The sequence below is a fragment of the Rhinatrema bivittatum genome, chromosome 15 (assembly GCF_901001135.1).
Source record: "Rhinatrema bivittatum chromosome 15, aRhiBiv1.1, whole genome shotgun sequence".
NCBI classification, from domain to species: Eukaryota; Metazoa; Chordata; class Amphibia; order Gymnophiona; family Rhinatrematidae; genus Rhinatrema; species Rhinatrema bivittatum.
Window position 1 is genome coordinate 26267906 of NC_042629.1, and position 22317 is coordinate 26290222.

A 22317-nucleotide genomic window follows, 5' to 3' on the forward strand; every position below is an offset into this window, starting at 1 on the left:
CATCTTTTTCATATCCCCCTTTCCCTCACATTACCTCACCTCAACTAAATACAACGCTGGAAACTTTCGAGACCACTTCAGCACTTGAGATAGAAAACATACTTAAAAAATGAAACCGTCATCTCATCCCTTAGACACAATTCCTACTAACCTTCTCATCGCAATAAGAAACTCCATATCAAAACCAATTGCAGACATCATTAACTGCTCTCTCTCCCAGGGTCTAGTTCCTGACCAACTTAAATTAGCCATTCTCAAACCTCTACTTAAAAAACCTAACCTTCCAACCACAGATCCAGCTAACTTCCGCCCAATAGCTAATCTGCCACTGATCGCCAAAATTATGGAAAAGATAGTCAATAAACAACTATCTGAATATTTGGAAGAAAACAACATTCTTGTATCTTCCCAGTATGGCTTTCGGAAATCGTTAAGCACTGAATCTCTCCTTATCTCTCTTACCGATTCTATTCTATCTAATATGGACAAAAAACAACCACATCTTTTGATACTACTAGATCTCTCTGCAGCCTTTGACACTGTCAACCATTCATCTCTATTAAAATGTCTGGCAGATATAGGCATTAAAGGAACAGTCTTCAGCTGGTTCAAATCCTTCCTAGCAAATAGACATTTCAAAGTATAGATTAACAACAAAGAATCACAACTGATCCCTTCCAACCGGGGGGTCCCTCAGGGTTCCTCCCTTTCCCCTACCCTCTTCAACATTTACCTCTTACCTCTATGTCATCTACTTACTAAACTAAACCTAACTCACTATCTCTACGCGGATGACATCCAGATACTCATCCCAATCTCAGAATCCTTACAAAAAACCTTGGCTCACTGGAACAATTGTTTGCAACAGATCAATCATCTTCTCTCCAGCCTTTGCCTCATTCTTAACAACAACAAAACTGAGATCCTAATCATCAATCAAGACATCAACATCAAACTTCTAAACCCAGCTGACCTACTCAACTCATCCACTCCCATATTAAATCACTCACCACATGTTCGAGATCTAGGTATCATGCTAGACAATCAGCTCAATTTTAAAAAATTCATAAGCACAACCACCAAAGACTGTTTTTATAAGTTACAAGTCTTAAAAAAATTGAAGCCTCTTCTTTATTTCAACGATTTTCGGATGGTCCTACAAGCCATTATTCTATCAAAAGTCGACTATTGCAATTCGCTTCTCTTTGGCCTTCCATATTCATCCATCAAACCCCTCCAAATGCTACAGAACTCTGCAGCCAGAATCCTTACCAATACGAATAAAAGAGATCACATCACCCCCATTCTCAGGCTCCTCCACTGGCTGCCTATAAAGCAAAGGATCCTATATAAAGTACTCACCGTAATTCATAAATCCATTCACAATATCTCTCCTCTTCAATTATGTAACCAACTACGCCCTCACTCCTCCTCTAGACCCATCAGAGGAGCATATAAAGGCACTCTCTATGTACCTTCAACAAAATCCTCGCATCATAAACGTGCCATATCTACAGCAGGCCCCATTCAATGGAATGCGCTCCCACCAGACATTCGGCTTGAGTTCTGCCACTCTTCATTCAAAAAAAAACTTAAAACCTGGCTCTTTAGCCAAGCTTTTCCAGGACCATGATCATCATTTTTTCCCCTCCAACCAGCAAGAACATATCTTCTTCACAAACCCCCATTTTCCATACCACTACCTACTTCGGTATCTAATCTCTTGCTGCAGGACACTTGAGACTTTCTCACTTATACGTTATAATTTTTATGCTCAATAAGACCTGTCAACTTAATTGTTTGTCTCTTTTTTTTTTTTTTTTTTCTCCTTTATCTTTTGGTCATCAATGTTACAACGTTATTGTTAAATTTTGAACTTATGTACACTGTTCCAAGTTTCATAACCTTGTTCTATGTAATGCCTTTTGGCAATTTTCATGTTCTGTTTCAATGTAAACCGATGTGATCTTTATTTCATATAGGAACACCGGTATATAAAAATCTAAAAATAAATAAAATAAAATAAAGGTGCTCATTTCCATGAGTGAATGCAAAGGTTTACCATGAACGGCATGGGGGAAAGATAAATTTGAATCGGCTGCTTTATTTGTTAAACAAAAAAAGAAACCTTGTTTCAGGGCATTGAGTGTGAGCTGTGTACCCCTTTCATGCAGTGAAGCCTGATCCTGCTACTCCTGGCTGGTTTCTTGCCTTATTTTTTTGAGGCTCTGTATAAAATGAAGAATCTGTATTCCTGTGCTACCCACAGCCTGAGCTGTGACAGAGAATGCTTTATCTTTTGTCAATGACAAACTGTTTGAATAAAATCTTCTTTGCTTTTCTCCCGGTCTTAAGACGAGCTTTGACGTGTGTGTGTACCTGAGTGGGGAAGGAGCAGATAAAGTTCCACTAATGAATAGGCCCCAAGGTCCAATGACACCTGCTGCACAAGGAGCCCAATCTACATTTCCAGCCTACAGGGGTGGCTCAAGGCAAGGTGCTCCCTCCAAAAGCGCCACACAGGTCAGATCACTGAGGAGGCCAAGGGCGACGGTCTCCCTTGGAGGCTAGCCTTTTTGGTGATCTGAAACGCTGGGGAAGGGGGATGCAGGGGTAAAGATTCCCAGAAAAGTGTCAGATAGAATGGCAGGGATAATAGTTCTAGGGGGCTGGCAATCCTGCCCCCTACCACTTTTCCTCAGCATCCGTCACCTGGGGATGTGGGTGAATAGTGGGAGTCTGTGTAGGGCCAGCACAAGGATATTAGGCATCCTAGATGACCCTTACAGCCCCTGTCCTGCCCTCAGCTCCCCACTCACAATTAAAAATGATGCATTTAATTTAAAATTTCTTATTAACCACTTCCATGATCTAAACAGGGAGATTTTACAGGAAAAAAGAGTATTCAAAATACAGTCTTCTGAGATAAAAATATCACAAGTATGTTGTATTTATATGCACTACTGTGCTGCCAACCAGAAAAACCTGCAAAAAGGACACTTGGAACCCAGACGGTCTTAGGCCAATTGTAAACAGGGCCGGCCTAAAGGATGGGGCAACTGGGCAATCCCCCTGGGTGTCAACTACTAGGGTGCTGAAACCTTTCTCCCCTGCTGGCTGTCTCCTTTCTCCCCCTGCACGCAGCAGAAAATCGTCACTGGTTGGTAGTGGCGGTCACTGCACCATCCATGGAGAGCCTGCGCTTGCAGAGGAGACTGGGATCTGGAAGGCAGCGACCAAACATGATTTGCTTTTCTAGTACTCAAGAAAGAAATTGGTTTAGTTTAAAATGAAAGTTTTTGCCTCATTACTTATGTCTATTGCTGGGATGGGACAATGTTGGACCATGCTATGCATCTCCTCTTTTACTCTCCTATGGGCGGTCCAGGTTTAGGATAAACAGCTCAGCTTCTAGTTCCCCTGGGCATTAAAGAATAGGAGAATTTAAATAAATAAATAAAAGGACATTCAGTTGAGTAGAAAGAAGCCCTGCCTTGAGTCGCCCTGGCCTCGGCATGCCCGTCAGCGCTGGAAAGGCATTTTCGTGCTGGTGGGTTGCAGGCAGCACGCTGTCAGCCAGGAAATAGCAGGGACAAGTCTACAACAGGGGACAGACAGGGTCAGAGCATTACTGGGGCCAGCTAGTGGCACATTTAAGCTTTTATATGTTAAACAATCAGCTGGGGAAGTGAGATCAGGGGAAGAAATGTACAAAAATCATCTCTGTTGCAAGCCAAGGTTTTGTTTCCCTAAAGATGGTCTATTTTTAAATGGCTCCCTGTGCTATAATAAACATTGAGTTCCATATTCAAAAGCATTTAGTGAGATCACTCAGACATTATCCAGCTAAATGAAGATTTGGGCACTTATCTGGCAAAATTGTACCCCAGCCTATAAATTAGTGGGCTAGAATTTAGCCAGCTAAGTTAGGAGCGTTCTGAAGGCATAACTAGGAGAAGTTGAGTTAGCCAGCTAAGTTATCAGGCTAACTCTGTTGTTCAGAGTTAGCTGGCTACAGCTGGTAGGGCCAAAGAGCTGTCCTAAAGTTAGTCAGCTATGTTCAAAAGTGCAGCTTCTCTATTGAATATATCTCCAGAGTTAGCCAGATAAGTTTATCCGGCTAACTGGGTTATTCATCAAGCCATGTAAGGGTCTCATCTGGCGATAAACGGGGGTTTAATGCGCAATAGACCTGCAAAGTTTATCGCAAAGCGTGTTAGTATTAAAATACGAGAGTTTGCAAAATCAAGAAAATTATGCAAATGAAGGATTCCTACTGCATTTTGTGGTTATATCACATACTAATGCTGGATTTAACATGGGAAATAACAACACCTCTTTCATTTACAGTAGGGAGGGCAAAAAGGTTTTTAGTGCACCATAGCGGCCATTATCACACAGGATAGTGATAATTATCATGCGCAATAAAATGAGGCCTTCTCTCAGACACATCTATAAAGCTCGGTTGAGCCAATAAAAACACCTTTTCTTACCTCCCCCATCTTCCTAAAGCTACAATGTTAGATGGAAGTGAACTAGTAGTGGGATACTGTCTGCTTCAGGCTGCTCAACAACCACAACAACAGGGGAGGGTCTAATGCCTCATAGGGAAGTACCTGCACCAGAACCAAAGCTGCAAGCTAATGGAATTATATCAAGAACTCAGAAGGGACCTGGATCCTATCACAGAAAGGTCACACACTATATCAGGCCTCACTAAACTACTGTGCGCCCTGCATTTTAAGGCATTTGGCTCATTTCAAACAACAGCCGGGGTCATCGGGGGAATGTCCCATCTTTTTCCCACTGTCCTGGTTGGACATCAATCTGCTGCAGCAGGAAAAGATCCTGTAGCAAGGACCTGCTCTCCAGGTGGTGCATTGTCGTCTCGCACCAAGGATGTGTCTCGCAGGGCTACCACCTAGGATGAAAGGGTTAGGTTGACAGTCATAGTTGGTGATTCAATTATTTGGAATGTAGACATCTGGGTGGCTGGTGGGCATGAGGATCGCCTGGTAACATGCCTACCTAGTGTGAAGGTGGCAGTCCTCATGCATCTCCTAGATAGGATTTTAGATAGTGCTGGAGAGGAGCAGTTTATGGATGTAGAGACTTGGGCTCTTTGTTTTAGGGCCTACTGGAGTTCCATCATACCTATACAACTATCTTGCCATATGTGAAGGTTAGGACAGGTTCCAAGGCATAGCCAAGGCCAATAAAAAAGGCACTAGCTATGCCAAACTATGCACACAGGGTGGACAGTCCTACATGAATGCTATGGCGAGATGTGACTCATTTTGATTGACAATCAATATGAATATATTAGGACAGCCACATCTCTTTGTTGTTAGATTTATTTTGTGTTTACTTTGTCTACTACTGGAAATTGCACCTATTGATCTATTATCACTATGTTGCCTAACTAGTTTCTATTACACACTGTCAGAAGGCCAGAGAGTAAAAAAGTCATAGATGCGAGAAGCCACAACACTCTGCTGGGCTCTCTTCCATGCAACAGGAAGGACTAGATGATTAACAAGGAAAGAGGCTGGCTGCCAGTCTGTGTGGTCTCATTGGCATATGCAGGGAGACATGGGGGAACCTCAGGTAGATCTGGAACAAGGTCAACTAGGATGCCAGAACATTGAGCAAGATTATGAAAGACAGCAGACAATTATGCAAAGAGAAAATGACTGTATCCCTCACACCACCATTACTTTGTTATATCGCTGCCAAACCACAGCATGTTATTACACGTTAGAAGCTAAGCTATAGCTATGACATGAGCCTTAAAACCCAAAGTTTATGTTGCCTTTCACTGCATAAGCAAGCGCTATAGCATACACATTGGGGCAGATTTTATAAAACTACGCCCGCGCGTACTTTTAAAATCCGGGGTCGGCACGCGCAAGGGGGTGCACATTTGTGCACCTTGCGCGCGCTGAGCCCTGCGTGCGCTGCCCGTTCCACTGTGAAATCGGAGCGGCCTCGGAGGGAACTGTCCTTCGGCCTCCCCCCACCTTCCCCAACCCTATCTACACCCCCTCTACCTTTATCGCGAAAGTTACACCTGCCCTGGCCAGCCGCCGCCGCGCGATTGCCCGGCCCGGGAGCGATTTCGGAGGCCTCGGCCACGCCCCGGGCTGGAACCACGCTCACGGCCACGCCCCCGGATGACACGCCGGCGCGACACACCCCCGACGCGCCCCCCCCCCCCAGGAAAGCCCCGGGACTTGCTCGCGGCGCCAAGCCTATGCAAAATAGGCTCGGCGCGCGCAGGGGGGGGTTTTGAAAGAGTTACGCGTGTAACCCTTTTAAAATCTACCCCTATATGTATGCTATAGCACTTGCTTATGCTGTGCCATATCTTCCTGAATGGAAAAATGCATCTGGGGTTCCCTCACAATGTGTTCATATCACTCACAACCAAGCTATCTCTACCCATTTCTAGCACTCCTCTAACACTGAAGCTGTACATCACAGCAGCCACACATCTCATTGCAGAAAGTCATCAACCTCATATGGTTGTACATGTCCTTAGCTGTTCTGCAGTATGTCCTCTAGAGATACACATTTGTCAGGCTTGACACAGTGACTAGGATTGGCCCAAAATGCACAGCCCCTAGCTTCAGTTGAACCCGTATACCCCTACACTGGTCAAGACAAACTGTGGCTGACAGAGCGGTAACAGGGTACACCTGATCTGGAAGTCCCAGCACTTTGTATTTTTTCCATTTGGTTTATATTGCCTGTACATCTCACATTTACTATACAAGTCATTCTTGTGGGTTTGTTTTTTTTGAAGTGCATGAAAAAGAAAATTTAAAAATATATATAAATAAAAAGGTATTTAAAAAAAAGGATCTCTTACTTTTGGGAGTAAGGTTCATCAAAGTGTACTTTTATATCTGAACTTAAATGTTAAGTTTTGTTTTGGGTTTTTTTTTAAGTACTTCCCCATCTCCATGCCAAAACTAAGACACTCCTTGTGTCACATGATCCTTAGCCTTCCAAGCAAGCAGGTTTGAAAGAGTTCATGTTCCCCTGAAAATCCCCCAGAAACTCCCTCCTGCTTTCCAGTTCTGAAACCCTTTCCATACAGAGTGAAAGTTCTAGTTCTGGGAATTTCCCTTCCTCCTGCTCTGTGTGCTGAGTCGGTATCTGAAGCTTTCACTCTACCCTGGAGTGGTAAAATTGTGATCAGCAATTCTACTTTAAAATAACAAGTCCTGTTGATGTTTTTGGCTGTCAGTAGTTAACAAGAGAAGATCATTCACTCATCATGCATCTTTCAGATGCCTTATACCCTAGAACAAAGAATCATTGAGTCACAGATCTGATATTACCTGATAAACTCTAGCAATTCTAGGTTCACATTAGTTCTAGTTCAGCTGAAAGCCAAAAAGAGCAGAAGAAAACTGTCAGGCCACATCCAGCCCCCAAAAAGGTCATAAGAAAAATAAGACTTTCTTTTACAGGTAAATTTAATCAGCTTGTAAATATGACAGGCCATTCATAAGATACAGATTATCAACTTGATTTCTATAGAAGGATATTCCAGAAAGGTAATTAATGTATGTGAGGCCAGTCTGTCCTTTTGTTTAGTATTTATTCTGTCAATGTCGTGGAGATGATCGCCCTGAACTTGGCTGAGGCTGGCGAAGTTTTTCAAGCTGTACATCAAAATCCACAAAAGTGTACAAGTCATAACTGTGATGCTGCAAGTTCTTATAGGTGGAATTATCCAACACCTGCTCAGCAGAAGCCTCAGCTATTTCAGGTTCTAAAAGAGAAAACAAAAAAAGATGTCTTAGTAATGGCAGAGCCAAAAAAAGAACAATTCATTTTATGAAATACGCTTGGACTCTCTCCTATCAGGTGGTCTACAAATCTGGAAAATCCAGTATAGAATTTTGAGTATTACACATAGTTCTGCACAAGTTTGTAGAGATACAGTTTAGTACTAAATCTTACACTGCTCCTTACAAATATATCAGTGTACAGAATCTAGGACTCAGGTTTGATGTTTATCTTAATATTGTGCTACAGAAATGTGTGCTTTTTCTAATATTGAATCTGGCTATTTGTCTTGCTGTTTATTTAATGCGGTTGTAAGGAAATATGCATCTTGTGCATGGAATGCAGTAAAGAGCTTGTCCGCAACAGGTGGTTACAGGAAATTGGGCAAAGCTGTAACTTTTGCAAACTGTCAGGCCGATACAGTACAGTGCGCTCTGACGGAGCGCACTGTTAACCTACCATTGGACGCACGTTTTCCCTTACCCCTTATTCAGTAAGGGGTGGAAAACGCGCGTCCAACCCGCCAAACCTAATAGCGCCCTCAACAAGAGGGCTATTTTATTTTTTTCTTGCACGTAAAAAAAGTTTTTTTACGTGCAAGAAAATTTTTTTGAAAAAAATACAATGTTTCTGAAAAAAAGAGACTTTCACAGTACGTAAATGATGTAGCAGACCGGGTGGCCCATTTAAATAGGGGCACACAGCCAGGCTTGCTGATGCTTGTATTATAGTAGGCACTAACTATCTGGTACATTAGGATCTAATTTGTTATTTGCTGTTTGATTTTGCCTTTTTTGGTGTTTGGTGTCATTGTTTTTGGCAATTCTCTTGGCTTTTTCTTTGTGTTTTGACAATGTATATCTGACCATGCTGTAGCAAGGAACAAACAGTTGCGAAGCCTGACGACGTAGCTAAGTTCTTCTTTTGTAATAAGCTAAGGCTCTTTTATAGTTTAAGGTATGAAGGGCTCTCACCTTTTAATGTGTGTGTGGCCTCAGGAAGAACATAAATAACATGCCTTCTTGAGTAATATGGAAAGCTGATACTACTTTTGGTGGAAACTTCAGGTGGGTGCGAAGCTCTACTGTAGAAGAAATGCATATAGGGAAGATATTGAACCAAAGCCTGAAGCTCGCTGACTTCTGGCTGACGTGACTGCTACAAGGAATATCATTTTCCATATTAGAAACTGGATCAAAATGGTAACTGCCTCAGTTGTGCCAGAACCAAGGTTAAGTCCCATGGAACAAGTGGTTTTGCAAATGGAGGCTGAGTATGCCAAAAGCTTTTCATGAACTTGGAAACGAATGGATGAATGGAAATTGGCTTACACTCTATACCAGTGCTTCTCAATCTTTTTTTGGCTGGGACACACCTGACAGATGGTTCTCACATGCGTGACACACTGAACATGTGACCATCACGGGGCTAAATGTAAACATGCACTCTGCATCCACAGGAATCCCCTCAACCCTCAGCAATGAGTGCAGAGCAGATCTAGGGCATAACCCATACAACTCACCATACAAAAAAAAGATATTCTGGTTCTGATGACATCTCAGTAAAAGCAAAACAAACTCCCTTTACTACCATGCCCAATAGCCTTCCTTATGAAAAGACAGCAATTTACCACTAATGCATGTCCTATTGAGAAAACACATCAAATAAGATTGATACAAATGCCTACATGCTAGTTAAATACCTCACCTCGGTCACACACCCAGAACTGACCTTCACCAAGTACAGAAAAACCACAAATTATAAATATGGAGACAGAAACTGGAATGGAAAACCAAAAAAGCTACTCTGCATGCAGTGCAAACCTGGAGAAATGGAAAGAGAAATATAGCACCTAACAGACTCTCAGGATTTGCAATAATTCACACAAACTAACCCGCACAAAGTTACCTGTATTATGGAACACACTAAAACAGATGTACCTACAAATGTCGGTAAAAAAAACCCTTTAAATAAATAAAAAAGTAACAATCCTATCTAAGAAATACAACTATTAAACCAGGCCCTACAACTAATACATTTCCTATTGGGAAAACAGAATAAGCCAAGCTGCTATAGAGCCCCACACAGAAATAATTGTAAAGCTATACTAAAAATGTTACAAAACAGCTGCTGAACAGAATAATATCCGACAATTAAAAACTCATAAAAATTATTAAAACATGTCCAAATATCAATAAAATATTTCAAAACAGCAGTCATCGCATAATACCCAATAATTAAAATGGCAGTCAATCAAGAAAAATAAATTTAAAAAGCCACCTTTACTTACCCTCTCCAGCAACTCTCCTACTCCTTTCCCTTCCAGGCCAATAGCACTCACCAGAAACAGCAAGGGCTGCTGAAGCTCTGTCCTCACAGTTCTCTTCCTTAGCTCCCACAACCAGTCACTCCCGGTGTCCCACTGCCCGTTGCACTTCTCTTCTCCAGTACAACTATATCTTTTCTGAGAATCAGCGACCAAAACTATACACAATACTCAAGGTGTGGTCTCATCATAGAGCATTTTATTCACCATTCCCTTCCTAGGTCTAGGTCTCCACAAAGGACATAAGCAGCAAAAGACTAACAAATAAGCTTGAGCAGAGGATAAAGGGACCATTCCTGATTCAAGAACAAATAAATCCAGTGTTGGTTAGAAATTAAGCTTAGGGGTAGATTTTCAAAAAACGCGAATAGGCATACTTTTGCTGGCGCATCAGGCGCAAGCAAAAGTACGCTGGATTTTAGTAGATACGCGCGGAGCCGCTCGTATCCACTAAAATCCTGGATCGGCGCGCGCAAGGCTATGAATTCTGTATAGCCGGCGCGCACCGAGCCGCGCTGCCTACCCCCGCTGCCTACCCCCGTTCCCTCCAAGGCCGCTCCGAAATCGGAGCGGCCTTGGAGGGAATCCTCTAACGCCCTCCCCTCATCTTCCCCTCCCTTCCTCTATCTAACCCACCCGCCCGGCCCTGTCTACACCCCCCCCTTACCTTTCTCCGGGGATTTACGCCTCCCGGAGGGAGAAGTAAATCCCCGCGCGCCAGCGGGCCTCCTGCGTGCCGGGCCGCGACCTGGGGGCGGGTACGGAGGGCGCGGCCACGCCCCCGGACTGCCCCGGGCCGTAGCCATGCCCCCATACCCGCCCCCAAAACGCTGCCGATACGCCCCCGAAACGCCGCGACGACCGGGCCCGCCCCCGACACGCCCCCGACACGCCCCCCTCGGAGAACCCCGCGAATTACGCGAGTCCCGGGGCTCTGCGCGCGCCGGTAGGCCTATGTAAAATAGGCTCACCGGCGCGCAGGGCCCTGCTCGCCTAAATCCGCCCGGTTTTGGGCGGATTTAGGCGAGCAGGGCTCTGAAAATCCGCCCCTTAGAGTTTTGGGCCAAAGTATACTTATTGATAAAAGATATTCGGATATAGAATTGGCTCCCTTACCTAAACATGTCCTTTTAAATATTCCCACTTCACAGCTTGATCAATATTCTTCTTTACAGTCACAACAGATATTCTTAGCTACCAGATGCGAGATAGCTTATCGCTATAAAAACACAATAGGTCCCTTCATGATGGATGTTATTCACCATTAGATCGGATATACAGTCTAAGTAAAATCACTGCTTTCAAGAATTATACTACTCTCAAATTTAACAATATCTTGTTCTCTTATGAACAATGGAGACAAACATTCAGTTGGAAAGGGTTGAAGGATTAATCTATTTGCTGCACTTTTAGGTTTTTGTGGGATGGTATGTTCTTAGGGGATTCTTATTTTGTTTGATCAGATGTGCTCCCTAATATTGGTATGAATCTTAATACTTTGTATCGATGATCTTTCACAAGTGTTACATATTGGTATACTTCGATTGATGTGTACGCTGGAGATGGGGGTAACATTGTTTTGTGTTATGACTTTCCTGTATTCTAAATTTGTAAACTGGTTCTTTTTTTCATCTGTTTTAACAAAATTTAAATTTAAAAAATGAATTAAGCTACATAAAATTTCATAAATTACTTAAGGCCTATCTGTTTCCTTTCCAGAGCTCAGAGGAGGGTTGGCTTGATTTAGGGTTGGCTTTTAATAATGTGGAAAGTTTGGGATTAAGCCTTGGTGAGTAGTAGGTCCTTGGGGAGAGAGTGGTACCAGTTAGCAGAATGCGACCTTCTTAGTGGGGATTGGTTAGGCTATTTGATTTGTACATGTAATTTTATATTTTTGGTAACTGGTTATATGTTGGATTTTATTATATAAGTTAAATTTGTAAACCACTTATTTTATTTATTTGTTTTATATAACCATCAATCTGTAAACAATCTAGACAGTGTACAATAAATACAATATTCAAAATACAATATAATTAAAAAACAAGTGCAAAAACAATTTAGACCACGCCAGTTATAAATAAAATTAAATTAAAGGTACTTATATTTAAAATACAGTAAATAGACATTTTAAAATTAATAAAATGAGTACAAATTAAATTTAATCTAACGTTTTGTTGAGAAATAAGTAAAATAAAAAGATTATAAAAAATAAGTAAAAAATAAAAAGTTAAATAATAAAAGATTTTCAACAATAGGTAAAATAATAAAAGGATTTTCAGCACAATAAATTAAAAGACAAGGGAGAAGGAAGGAGAAAAAGTTTAGAAAACAAGGGGGTCTGACTGCAAGGTTACTGCTTAGTGCTAACTTAGCACAGGACTATCACAATTGGCTTCTGAATGGCCTTTAACAGTGTTTAGTCTTCATAAGCCTGTTTGAATAACCAAGTTTTAAGATTTTTTTTTAATATTCTGATGTCTTTTTGAAGTCTAAGTTCATCTGAGAGCGAATTCCATAATTTAGGCCCTGCCACTGAGATTGCTCTGTCACCGACCTCTGATAAATGTGTTCTTATGGAAGGCACTGCAAGAAGCCCTTTATTTGCGGACCTGAGATTTCTTTGAGGTGTATGCAAATGTAGGGAGGCATTTAGCCATTCAGTTTGATCACAATTTAAGGATTTGTGAATGATACATAAGATTTTATATTCAATTCTCTGCTTTATCGGTAACCAGTGTAAGTCTCTCAAGGTTGGGGTGATATGGTCACTCAGGCTTAAGCTTCCAGCCAACTTGTGCATTCATCTGGTGTTCCAAGTGGCCCTTCTGAAGCCCTATAAATCTAATTCTTTTCTAGAAATACAGCCCCCTCCTCCAGCACCAGTCACAGTGAAAGGACACCAAGTGTTAATTGTTCGCCAGATTCTGGATGCCAGAATTATCAGAGGATGCTTGCATTATTTGGTAGACTGGAAAGGACCACAATTGGAAACTACCCCAAAATGTCCATACCAAAGAACTGGTGGCCAAATTTTACCAAGAACATCCAGAGAAGCCAAGATTGAGAGCTCCAGGAGGGACTATTTTGGGGGGTTATTTTGTCAGGAGCAGCAGGGATTGAACCTGCATCCCCAGGTGTTGATGTGGAGTTACAGGGACTCTAAATCAGGACTTTAAATCACCAAGAAACCTGTAGAAAATATTAAGCTAAGAAAAGTGAGAGTGTAACAATTCTGGCTGCTGTGCAGCACTCTTGCCTGTAGGGGCCCTCAGTGGGCTGCAATCTGAGCTGCACAGGCTTGCCTTGAAGGTACATGAGGCAGCTATACCATGCCTTAGAAGCCTGCCACCTTCACAGCCCACTGCCTTATCATCAAGTCCTGCTTGTTCCTTGCTGTGCGCACTCCTGCGCTTTATTTTTGTCATGTCTTTTGTTCCTCTTTTCAGTATGGCCTGTTAGAGGCCTTCTTGCCCTGTATTTGTTCCTGTCTGTTTCCCTAACTTCTGTGTGGCCTCCGAATGGCCCTCCTGCCTGACTCTCCGTTTCCTGTGTGGCCTCCCAGTGGCCCTCTTGCCTGTGTTCTGTCCTTGTTTGTCTGATCCTTGTCTTACTCTGCATCCAGTTTCTGGTTTTGCTCTGCCCTGGATCCTGCCCTGGCTTTGGTGTCTTGCTTCTGCCCCTGTTTTGCTTGTTCCTGTCATTGTCCCACTGGTGTTTTCGCTTGCACCCTGTTCATTCTGCCCTGCCTTGGTTCTGGGCTTATTTTTCCCTGTTCCTGTATCCCTTGTCTGTCCTGCTGTTCCTCCGCCTTGGACAGAGTTCTCATTCCTGACCTTTGACACTGCTTCGCTTGCTGCCTGCCCTGACTTCGGCCTGATCCTCTGCTGTAAGTGCACTGCCAGTGAACTCCTGCTGGCCATCAGATCCTGTGGGTTCAACCCGAGGAGGTGGTGGCTGGACAGGCAGAATACTCTACTCTGCCCTTGTCCTGCGCTGCTTCTGCTTGGGGATTACCTTTTAACTGGCCTGAATGTCCATGATAGCATGATGAGACCAGATGATTCCCATAAGACTGGTTTCAGGATTCCCCTCAATCCCTGTGAGTCAGGAGAAAATTTTGCTGACCAAATAATGAATTCAGCTAAGAATGTCCTATTCCTTTAAAACCTGCTTGCCTGGCCTAATCCCTGGCATTTGGTTTTGCTAGGTGTGTGATGGCTCAAGTTCCTTTGAAGTTTGTGTGCGCTGTCAAGGTCTCTAACTTTACCCCAGCACCAATGAAGACAGTTCCTATCCCTGCCCCCTTCTTGGGAAAATCATGCCTGTTCCAGCCTCAGCCTGGAGCATCTTACCTTCTGGTCCTGTGATTCTAACTCAGTTAGCTGTCATCAAGTCACCTTTTGTGACTAACTCAGCCCACAAACTCAGACTCCAAGGCAGCCAGCTGTTTCTAGTCATGCCTGAACGAGATCTGCAGTAGCTGTAGGAAAGGTAGCTTGTGCCTTTTCTAGTTTCCTTGCTTGACTCTGCCCTGGTTAAACCTGTCTCAATCAAAGCTTCTCCTAAGACTGCCTCTGTTCCAGTTCCAGTGAAGTCTGCCTCAGTCTTCAAGAAGCCAACACTTGCCAACCTAGAGCCCGCTTCCATGCCAGTGCTTCAGCCCTGCTTTCATGCCAGTTTTCCCAGCCAGCAAAAGCTGTACCAGGTCATGTCAGACCCTGTCCTTGTACCAACCAAACTGAATCTGGTTCCATATATTCCAGGCTGGGTCTTGCTTCAGAGGAATCTGTCCCTGTGGAGGCCCTGGTATCCGAATTCCAAGACCTGCATCTATCTCCCAAAAGGGAGTCAGACTATGCTCCAAGCCATATCTTTAACTCAGGCTCAGCTCCAAAGACTCTGGCCCAGACTGTTCCTGCAGCCCTCTCCAAAGAATCTCGTCCAGGCTGCTGCCACAGTGCTACCAGACTCCTTTTCAAGCTGCACCTGCAACTTCCAAGATTCAGTGCCAGGCTGTGCCCAGAGCAGATTCAAAGATTGTATCCCAAATTGTGCCCACAGCAGGTTCCAAGATCTTGTGTCAGACTGCTTCATTTGAGCATCTAATCCTCTATTCCAGCTTGTGGCCACAGCTGATTCTAGGACCTTGCTTCAAGCTGTTTCTCCAGTAGCAGCACCCGAGATCTTGCTCCGGTCTGCTTTTCCTATAGCATCACCATCGAAGATCCCACCTCTCGCTGCATTTTCCACAGCACCACCACCACCAAGGACCTTGCCTGGAGCTACTTTTCCAGCAGCAGCACCCAAGACCTTGCCCTAGACTGCTTCTCCCATAGCAGAATCAAAGACCCTGCGCCAGGCTGCGCCTGTCACAGCACCCAGGAAAACACTACTCCAGGCTGAGCTCACAGCAGACTCCAGGCTGTGACTGTGTAGCACTACGAATTCTCCTCCAGGCTGCATCTACAGCAACCATATATGTGCTGGTCTTAGAACCAAGGACTTTTCTCTAGCCTGCTTCTTTCAAAGCAGTATCTGAGACCTTGTTACAAGCTGCTTTGTCTACAGGGGCACCAGAAGCTTTTCCAAAGGTTGTGATGCCTGCTGATTCAAAGACAGCAGCCTCGGTCCAACCACCGATGAAGCCTGCAATGCCTTTTTGTTGGCTCCAGCTTTTCCTACCACAACTCTACAGCAGGCCGAAGCAGGTTCTGCCATGTCTTCACAACAGGCACAGCCAGATCCTGCTACAACTCCGCACCAGGCTGAGCTAGATCCAGCCATGACTCTGTTACCAGCCACCTCAAGTTTGGTCCTGCGGTCTGCAGTCCAGCCAGCCACCTAGTCCAGTCCTGCAGCATTCAGTTCACCCAGCAGCGTCAGTGAATTCAGATCATATACCAGATTCTGTACCTTTGCAGGCTCTGCTCCAGGCACTCTGACCCTGCTTCAGGCACAGACTCCGCTCCAAGCACACTAACTCTGCTACTGACATTTTGCCCCAGCTGGATTCTGTCTCAGCCTCAGGTACTTTTGCCAGCTTGACTCGGACCCTGTTCCAGCCTTTGGTACAGACACCATGGACCTCCTTTGCAGTTGGGACCTGGGAGAAGGCACTCTGAGGGGCCTCTGGAATCTTCCCTCTTTAAGAGGGAGGGTACTGCAAGGATCCTGGCTGCTTTGCAGTACTCCTGCCTCAGTGGGCTGCAGTCGGAGCTGTGCAGGCTTGCCTCACAGGCACATGAGGCAGCTCTGCTGTACAATAAAAGCCTGCTTCACTTACAGCCCACTGCCTCATCATCACATCTCCTTTGTTGCCTGCTGTGGTCACCCCTGCACTTTATTCTTGTCTTGCCTTTTTCTGTGTGACTTGTTAGAGGCCTTCTTACCCTGTATTTGATCCTGTTTGTTTCTCTAGCTCCCGAGTAGCCTTACAGTGGCCCTCCTGCCTGTGTTCTGTCCTTGATTGTCGGATCCGTCTTGCCCTGCATTCCATTTCTATTTTGCCCTGCCCTGTGCCTATCCTGGACTTGGTGTCTGGCTTCTCCTGTCCCTTTTGCCTTGTTCTTGTCTTTGCCCCTTGCCTTGCACCTGTTCCAGTTTTGCCTTGACTTGGTTCTGTGTTCACTTCCCTGTTTCCCATGTTATCATCTGCCCTGGTTCCTTCCTGCCTGCCTTTCCTCCACCTTGGACTAACTTCTTGTTCCTGATCCGGCCTGACCTTTGACGATGCTTCGCTTGCTGCCTGCCCTGACCTCGGCCTGTCACATCTCTGCCTGAACCCCATCTCTAAGTGCACTGCCAGTGAAGGCTGGCTTGCCCGCCTGCCACCAGAACCTGTGGGATCAAGCCAGAGAAGTAAAGAAAGTTTTCTCTAATTCTACCACTTGGTCCAAGGGCTGATGTGCTCTTTGACCAGGCATTGAAGGCAGAAGATCTTTTTCAGTATTGGCAAGAGATCTGAATTAACAGAAACTTCTAATGGCCAATTGGTCCAATCATCGGTCTTGTAATCTCTAATTGTGATTTGGTGAATTTTAATAAAAATCTTTTAATTATTAACTGTAGTAACGTACTTACATATTAATTTATTGATTTTTGCTTTTTTATAAAATTGGAACAAATGTCTATTGGCACTAGTTAAACAACACTGTGACTTATGTTCAATTTTGATGTTCTGAATTTGCTTGAAATCAAGCTTAATTCATATTATATTTCTTGAAAAAATTCTTGAACTTGATTTCCTAAGTGATAAGAGTAGAAAATATATTTGTCACTCTTAATTAATGTCCTTCAACTTTTTTTGACAAAGAACAGTTGAGCTGAGAGCACCACAGTCCAGTGAGCTGATGATGAAGCAGTGTTTGACTCTCGGAGCATTACCAGCATGGAAGCCAGATGCATTGTTGTCAGGGAAAAGGGTGTGTTTCTCAGTCTTGAACCAGGGTAGGTCTTGTTTGGGGCCAGTGTGCTAAGCCATGGGATGGCTCAGAGAAAGGCAACGTTAGCTTAAAGATAGTCTGCCATATGGCCACACCCCTGAAGATCCGCACTGGTCCTCGGGGAACTCATAAGGAGTACTGGGACACCTCTTAGGTGTTTCCAGCATTTAGATGGCATGAAGGCCCTAAGAGATCCTGGAGGAGAACCATGAGTTTTCCAAGCTGTGTACTGATGTGATACTATTTGGTGAAGTTGATAGTCTGTCTGTATCTGTGTTTTATTGTTATGGAAGGATCCCACTGCGAAAAGACCAGGACTATATCTCTGGATTGGAAGTAAGCTCAAACAAGATCTAAGATTGGTTTGCAAGTAACCTCAAACAAGATCCAAGAAGCAAAGAACATAGATGGCGTAAAAACCCCTCTATTACAACACTAGCTGCTCACAAATCCCTCCTAAATGCCTACAGGAACACCATCCTTAGAATAAAGAAAGATTTCTTCGCAAAAAAAAAATCCATCACTTCATCTTTGATTCTAAAGCCCTGTTTTCATACGTCTCAGCTCTCACCAAACCATCCCCACCTATCACTCCGGATGACCAAGCACTTAGCAAAGCCACTGAACTTGCCAAATACTTCGAGAACAAAATCATCAAGTTGACCACCCCCCTTACAACATCCAACCCCTTGCCTCCTCCCCCTCCCTTTACCTCACCTCAACGAAATACAAGTTTTGAATCCTTCGAGTCCACATCATCCCTTGAGATAGAAAATATTCTCAAGAAACCTTCTTCACATCCGTCTGACCCAATACCGCCTAACCTTCTCATCTCCATCCCGAATACCATTGCCAAGCCCATCACAGAAATCATAAACTGCTCTCTAGCTCAAGGTCTAGTGCCAGACAGCTAACTTCCGCCCGATAGCTAACTTGCCTTTTATTGCCAAACTTATGGAAAAAATAGTCAACAAGCAACTCTCAGAATACCTGGATGAACATAACATACTCGCCCCATCTCAGTTTGGTTTCCGCAAATCATTAAGCACTGAATCCCTCCTAATATAACTCACGGACACCATCCTCTTAAACTTGGACAAAAAACAACCCTATCTTCTTGCTCTCCTAGATCTATCTGCGGCCTTCGACACGGTGAACCATGCAATTTTATTAGATCGTCTTGTAGACATAGGCATCAAGGGAACAGTACTCAGTTGGTTCAAATCCTTCCTTTGTAAAAGGTTCTTCAAGGTCAGGATTAACAACAAAGAATCTCATCAGGTCAGCTCCAACCTGGGGGTCCCCCAAGGATCATCCCTTTCACCTACCCTGTTCAACATCTACCTTCTCCCGCTCTGCCACTTACTTACAAATCTAAAGTTAACTCATTACCTCTATGCAGACGATGTACAAATAACTCATCCCGATCACAGAATCGCCTACACAAAACCTTGAAACACTGGAACAGCTGCCTTCATTCAATTAACCTCCTTCTCATCAGCCTCAACCTAGTCCTCAACACCAACAAGACGGAGATTCTCATCATCTCTCAGGATGACAACAACGTTCTTCTCAACTCACCAATCTCTTCTCAATTCACCAAAGTAAATTTAAATCACTCTCCTTTTGTGAGAGATCTAGTAGGAGTTCTTGTTAACCAGCTAAACCTAAAAAAATTTGTTAACACCACCACTAAGGAATGCTTTTTCAAACTGCAAGTCCTAAAAAAGCTGAAACCACTCCTCCACTTCTGTGATTTCCGCATGGTGCTTCAATCCATCATCCTGTCCAAAATCGATTACTGTAACTCTCTTCTTCTCGGTCTCCCTTCTAACACCATCAAACCGCTACAGACGGTTCAGAACTCCGCTGCCAGGATTCTTACCAACACGAACAAAAGAGAACACATCACTCCCATCCTTCAGAACCTACATTGGCTGCCCATCAAATCCAGGATTCTCTTTAAAGTACTCACGATTATTCACAAAGCCATGCACAACCTCACCCCCCCTTAATCTAAGCATCCAACTGCGTCCTCATACTGCGTCCAGACCTATCAGAAGAGCATATAAAGGCACATTGTATGCCCCCTCCGCAAAAACATCACTTAGGAAGCGCACTCTATCTACAGCTGGTCCCCCACAATGGAATGCGCTCCCCCTGGACCTCCGCCAAGAACCCTGCCCTTTGGTATTCAAAAAACCCCCTCAAAACGTGGCTTTTCAGCCAAGCATTTCCTGAAATTTAACACTCGCCAAGGTCGCGAATGGCATGTCCATTCCGCCTTTATGTCTTAGCTTTTCAGATCTTATCTTTGAGCCTACCCAGAGTGCTTATATTTAACTGTACCCATTTCTTTTACATCACTTGCCCTCAAGTAGGTTCAGTTCACCCTGCTCTGGCCCTACTTTGAACTGCATTCATGTAGTCATTTTTAGTTAAGCTGTATAGAAGTTTTTAGTCAAATGTATTCAAATTCAAAGGTATTCATTTAACCCGTAATTAAGGTGGTATTTGTGTCATTCTGTTTTCAAATGTACTTTAATCTTTTCTGTAGTTAATGATTATATTTAGAGACGAATTTAATGAAGATTTGCAGTTTTAGTTTTACTTCCCTGCTCCCAGTTATTTGTATCCCTTGTTCCTTGTAACGCTCCTTGCGACTTTGCAGTTTCAATGTAAACCGGTGTGATTTGTATTTTTTACAGGAACGTCGGTATAAAAAAGTTAAAAATAAATAAATAAATAAGCTTTGTGCGCTGTCAAACTTTGTTTGATTACTGTTGTACATAAGTCAGGAACTGTGTTATGTTTGTTATCATTCCTAAATAAAATCTGTCAAACCAATAATCCTGTGTCCATGTGCTGCAGGGGCCTTTGTGCCTGACAACTGTATACTGGGGTTTAGTGCAGCAAGGATACATACGTCAGGGCCTCGTGCATAGATGGTGCCGATGCTTTGTGCTTCAATGAAGCTCTATTGTAGATATTCTGAAAAACCAGACCTGTTTGTGGCTCTTGAGGCCTGGAGTTGGTCATCCCTGTCCTTTAGGAAATAAGGGATTCAAAAAGTATCAGGTGTGTCAAGGGCCACCTGAAAAAAATTGAATCAGAGGGCATTGGTTGTTTATCTGTGGCTCAAATTTGAATAAAACTGGATGAATGGTTCATAAGTTTTGGGGGTAGATGGCAGATATGCTTAAGGAAAGGACAGATTCAATAATATAAGGCTCATTTCCCTATAGTAAGCTAAACTAAAGGGTTTCCTTAATCAGAGTACTTCAAGCATTGGACTATTGTGTATATCTAAACTCTATTTATTGACAGTCAGACTGTCAATAAATACCTCTCCCTCACACATTGCTATACTGTCTCAAAATACAAAATGCACAAAATCAAGAAAAGACTTACAGAAGTCCAAAATGTGGCGCAAAAAGAAAGAATATAGAAAGTATTTCCTAACAGTAGAAATATAGTTTAAGAAATCATCCATGTGGAATTCAATAAAAAGTCCAACACAGCATGATAGCTGTTCAGTATGCATGAAGTGTCTGCTTCATGGACTGAGATACTCCATAGTTCAACCATGTAAGCTACAAACAGCTTCATGCATTTAACAAGAGTCTGAAATCTCCATTACATTGCCAGAAAGAATACAATGTCCAATAGCAACACAGTACACTTGAGTCATTGCAAGTCCCTTGTTAACCATAAGGAGAGGTTTCCTTGTGTGTCTTATAGCATATTCAGTTGATCTATGGACCCTCAAGCAAACATTCAACATTCAAGTGCAATCACAGTCATGTCCAAATATTGCATCTCAGGCTTTTATTGACATCCAAGTAGGGTTACTCAAAAAACTATTTCTGCTGTTTGGATAATACTTCCTCTTTTTAACATTTTGGAATCCTACAAGTAATTTTTGTTGTGTGTTCATTATACTTCTATTACAACTGCAGAACACAGCACCAATTCTTTGTTTATAGTACCTCTACAATTTAACAACCAACCATTTACAATAATAGTCATGAGCTTCTATGGTGGTCAGAGGACCATTCAGTTGTAGCCCTACTACTATTCTTCTAGAGCTCCTTTCATCCAAGCAGTAATTTTGTGCTTTATAGAACTTCAGAAATATATTTAGATGCTTGATCTGCACGACAGCTTCCAAGTAGCATAATAGATAGCCAAAAGAGATCAAACGTCCATCATCTTAAGGGTGTAGCTGTTGCTGACAGCTCCTTGATCTAAATGAAAGCAAAAAGAGTGGAGGAGTCGCCTAGTGATTAGAGCAGTGGGCTATAAACCAGGGAAACCAGGATTCAAATCCCACTGCCACTCCTTGTGACCTTGGGCAAGTCACTCAAGGAACTCCGCTGTTTCAGGTACAAACATATTGTGAACACTCTGGGGATAGGGAAATACCTACAGTACCGTAGTGTAATCTGCTTTGAAGTGTCAAAAAGCGGAATATAAATCAAATAAATGAAAAAAGGTTTCCAGCCATTTTTTTAAAAACTAGACCAAAGGGGAAGCTGACAGCCGCTCAGCAGCACATGGTTTGGAGGGAGATATCTTTGAAAGATACTAATGAAACAGGAGAGGCATCCCAGTAGAGAGGTTCCAATAAAAGCAAAACTTGACTATGGTGTCCTATAAGTAAACAATCAGCTGAGCTAAAAGATTCCAAATTATCCCTGTCAACTGAAAAACATAAAAAAAACCCACTTTGAAATGTCTGTATGC

At 43.2% G+C, this 22317-nt stretch overlaps 2 protein-coding genes across 4 annotated transcripts in view; one reads left to right on the top strand and one right to left on the bottom strand.

Moving 5' to 3' along the window:
• Positions 1-2342, top strand: part of LOC115076773 (CD276 antigen-like) — an 88391-nt gene extending 86049 nt beyond the window's left edge. The window contains exon 8 of the mRNA XM_029578637.1: positions 2029-2342. The gene's annotated coding sequence lies outside the window, so the exon portion shown is untranslated. The remainder of the gene's footprint in view (positions 1-2028) is intronic.
• Positions 2343-7466: 5124 nt separating this feature from the next.
• Positions 7467-22317, bottom strand: part of NDUFV3 (NADH:ubiquinone oxidoreductase subunit V3) — a 55088-nt gene continuing 40237 nt past the window's right edge. For 2 of the 3 annotated variants that reach the window (XM_029578599.1, XM_029578598.1), the window contains one exon: positions 7467-7783. In XM_029578599.1, coding sequence (XP_029434459.1) covers positions 7617-7783 — 167 coding nt within the window. In that variant the 3' untranslated portion in view covers positions 7467-7616. The remainder of the gene's footprint in view (positions 7784-22317) is intronic. The other variant, XR_003852859.1, reaches the window with a different exon arrangement.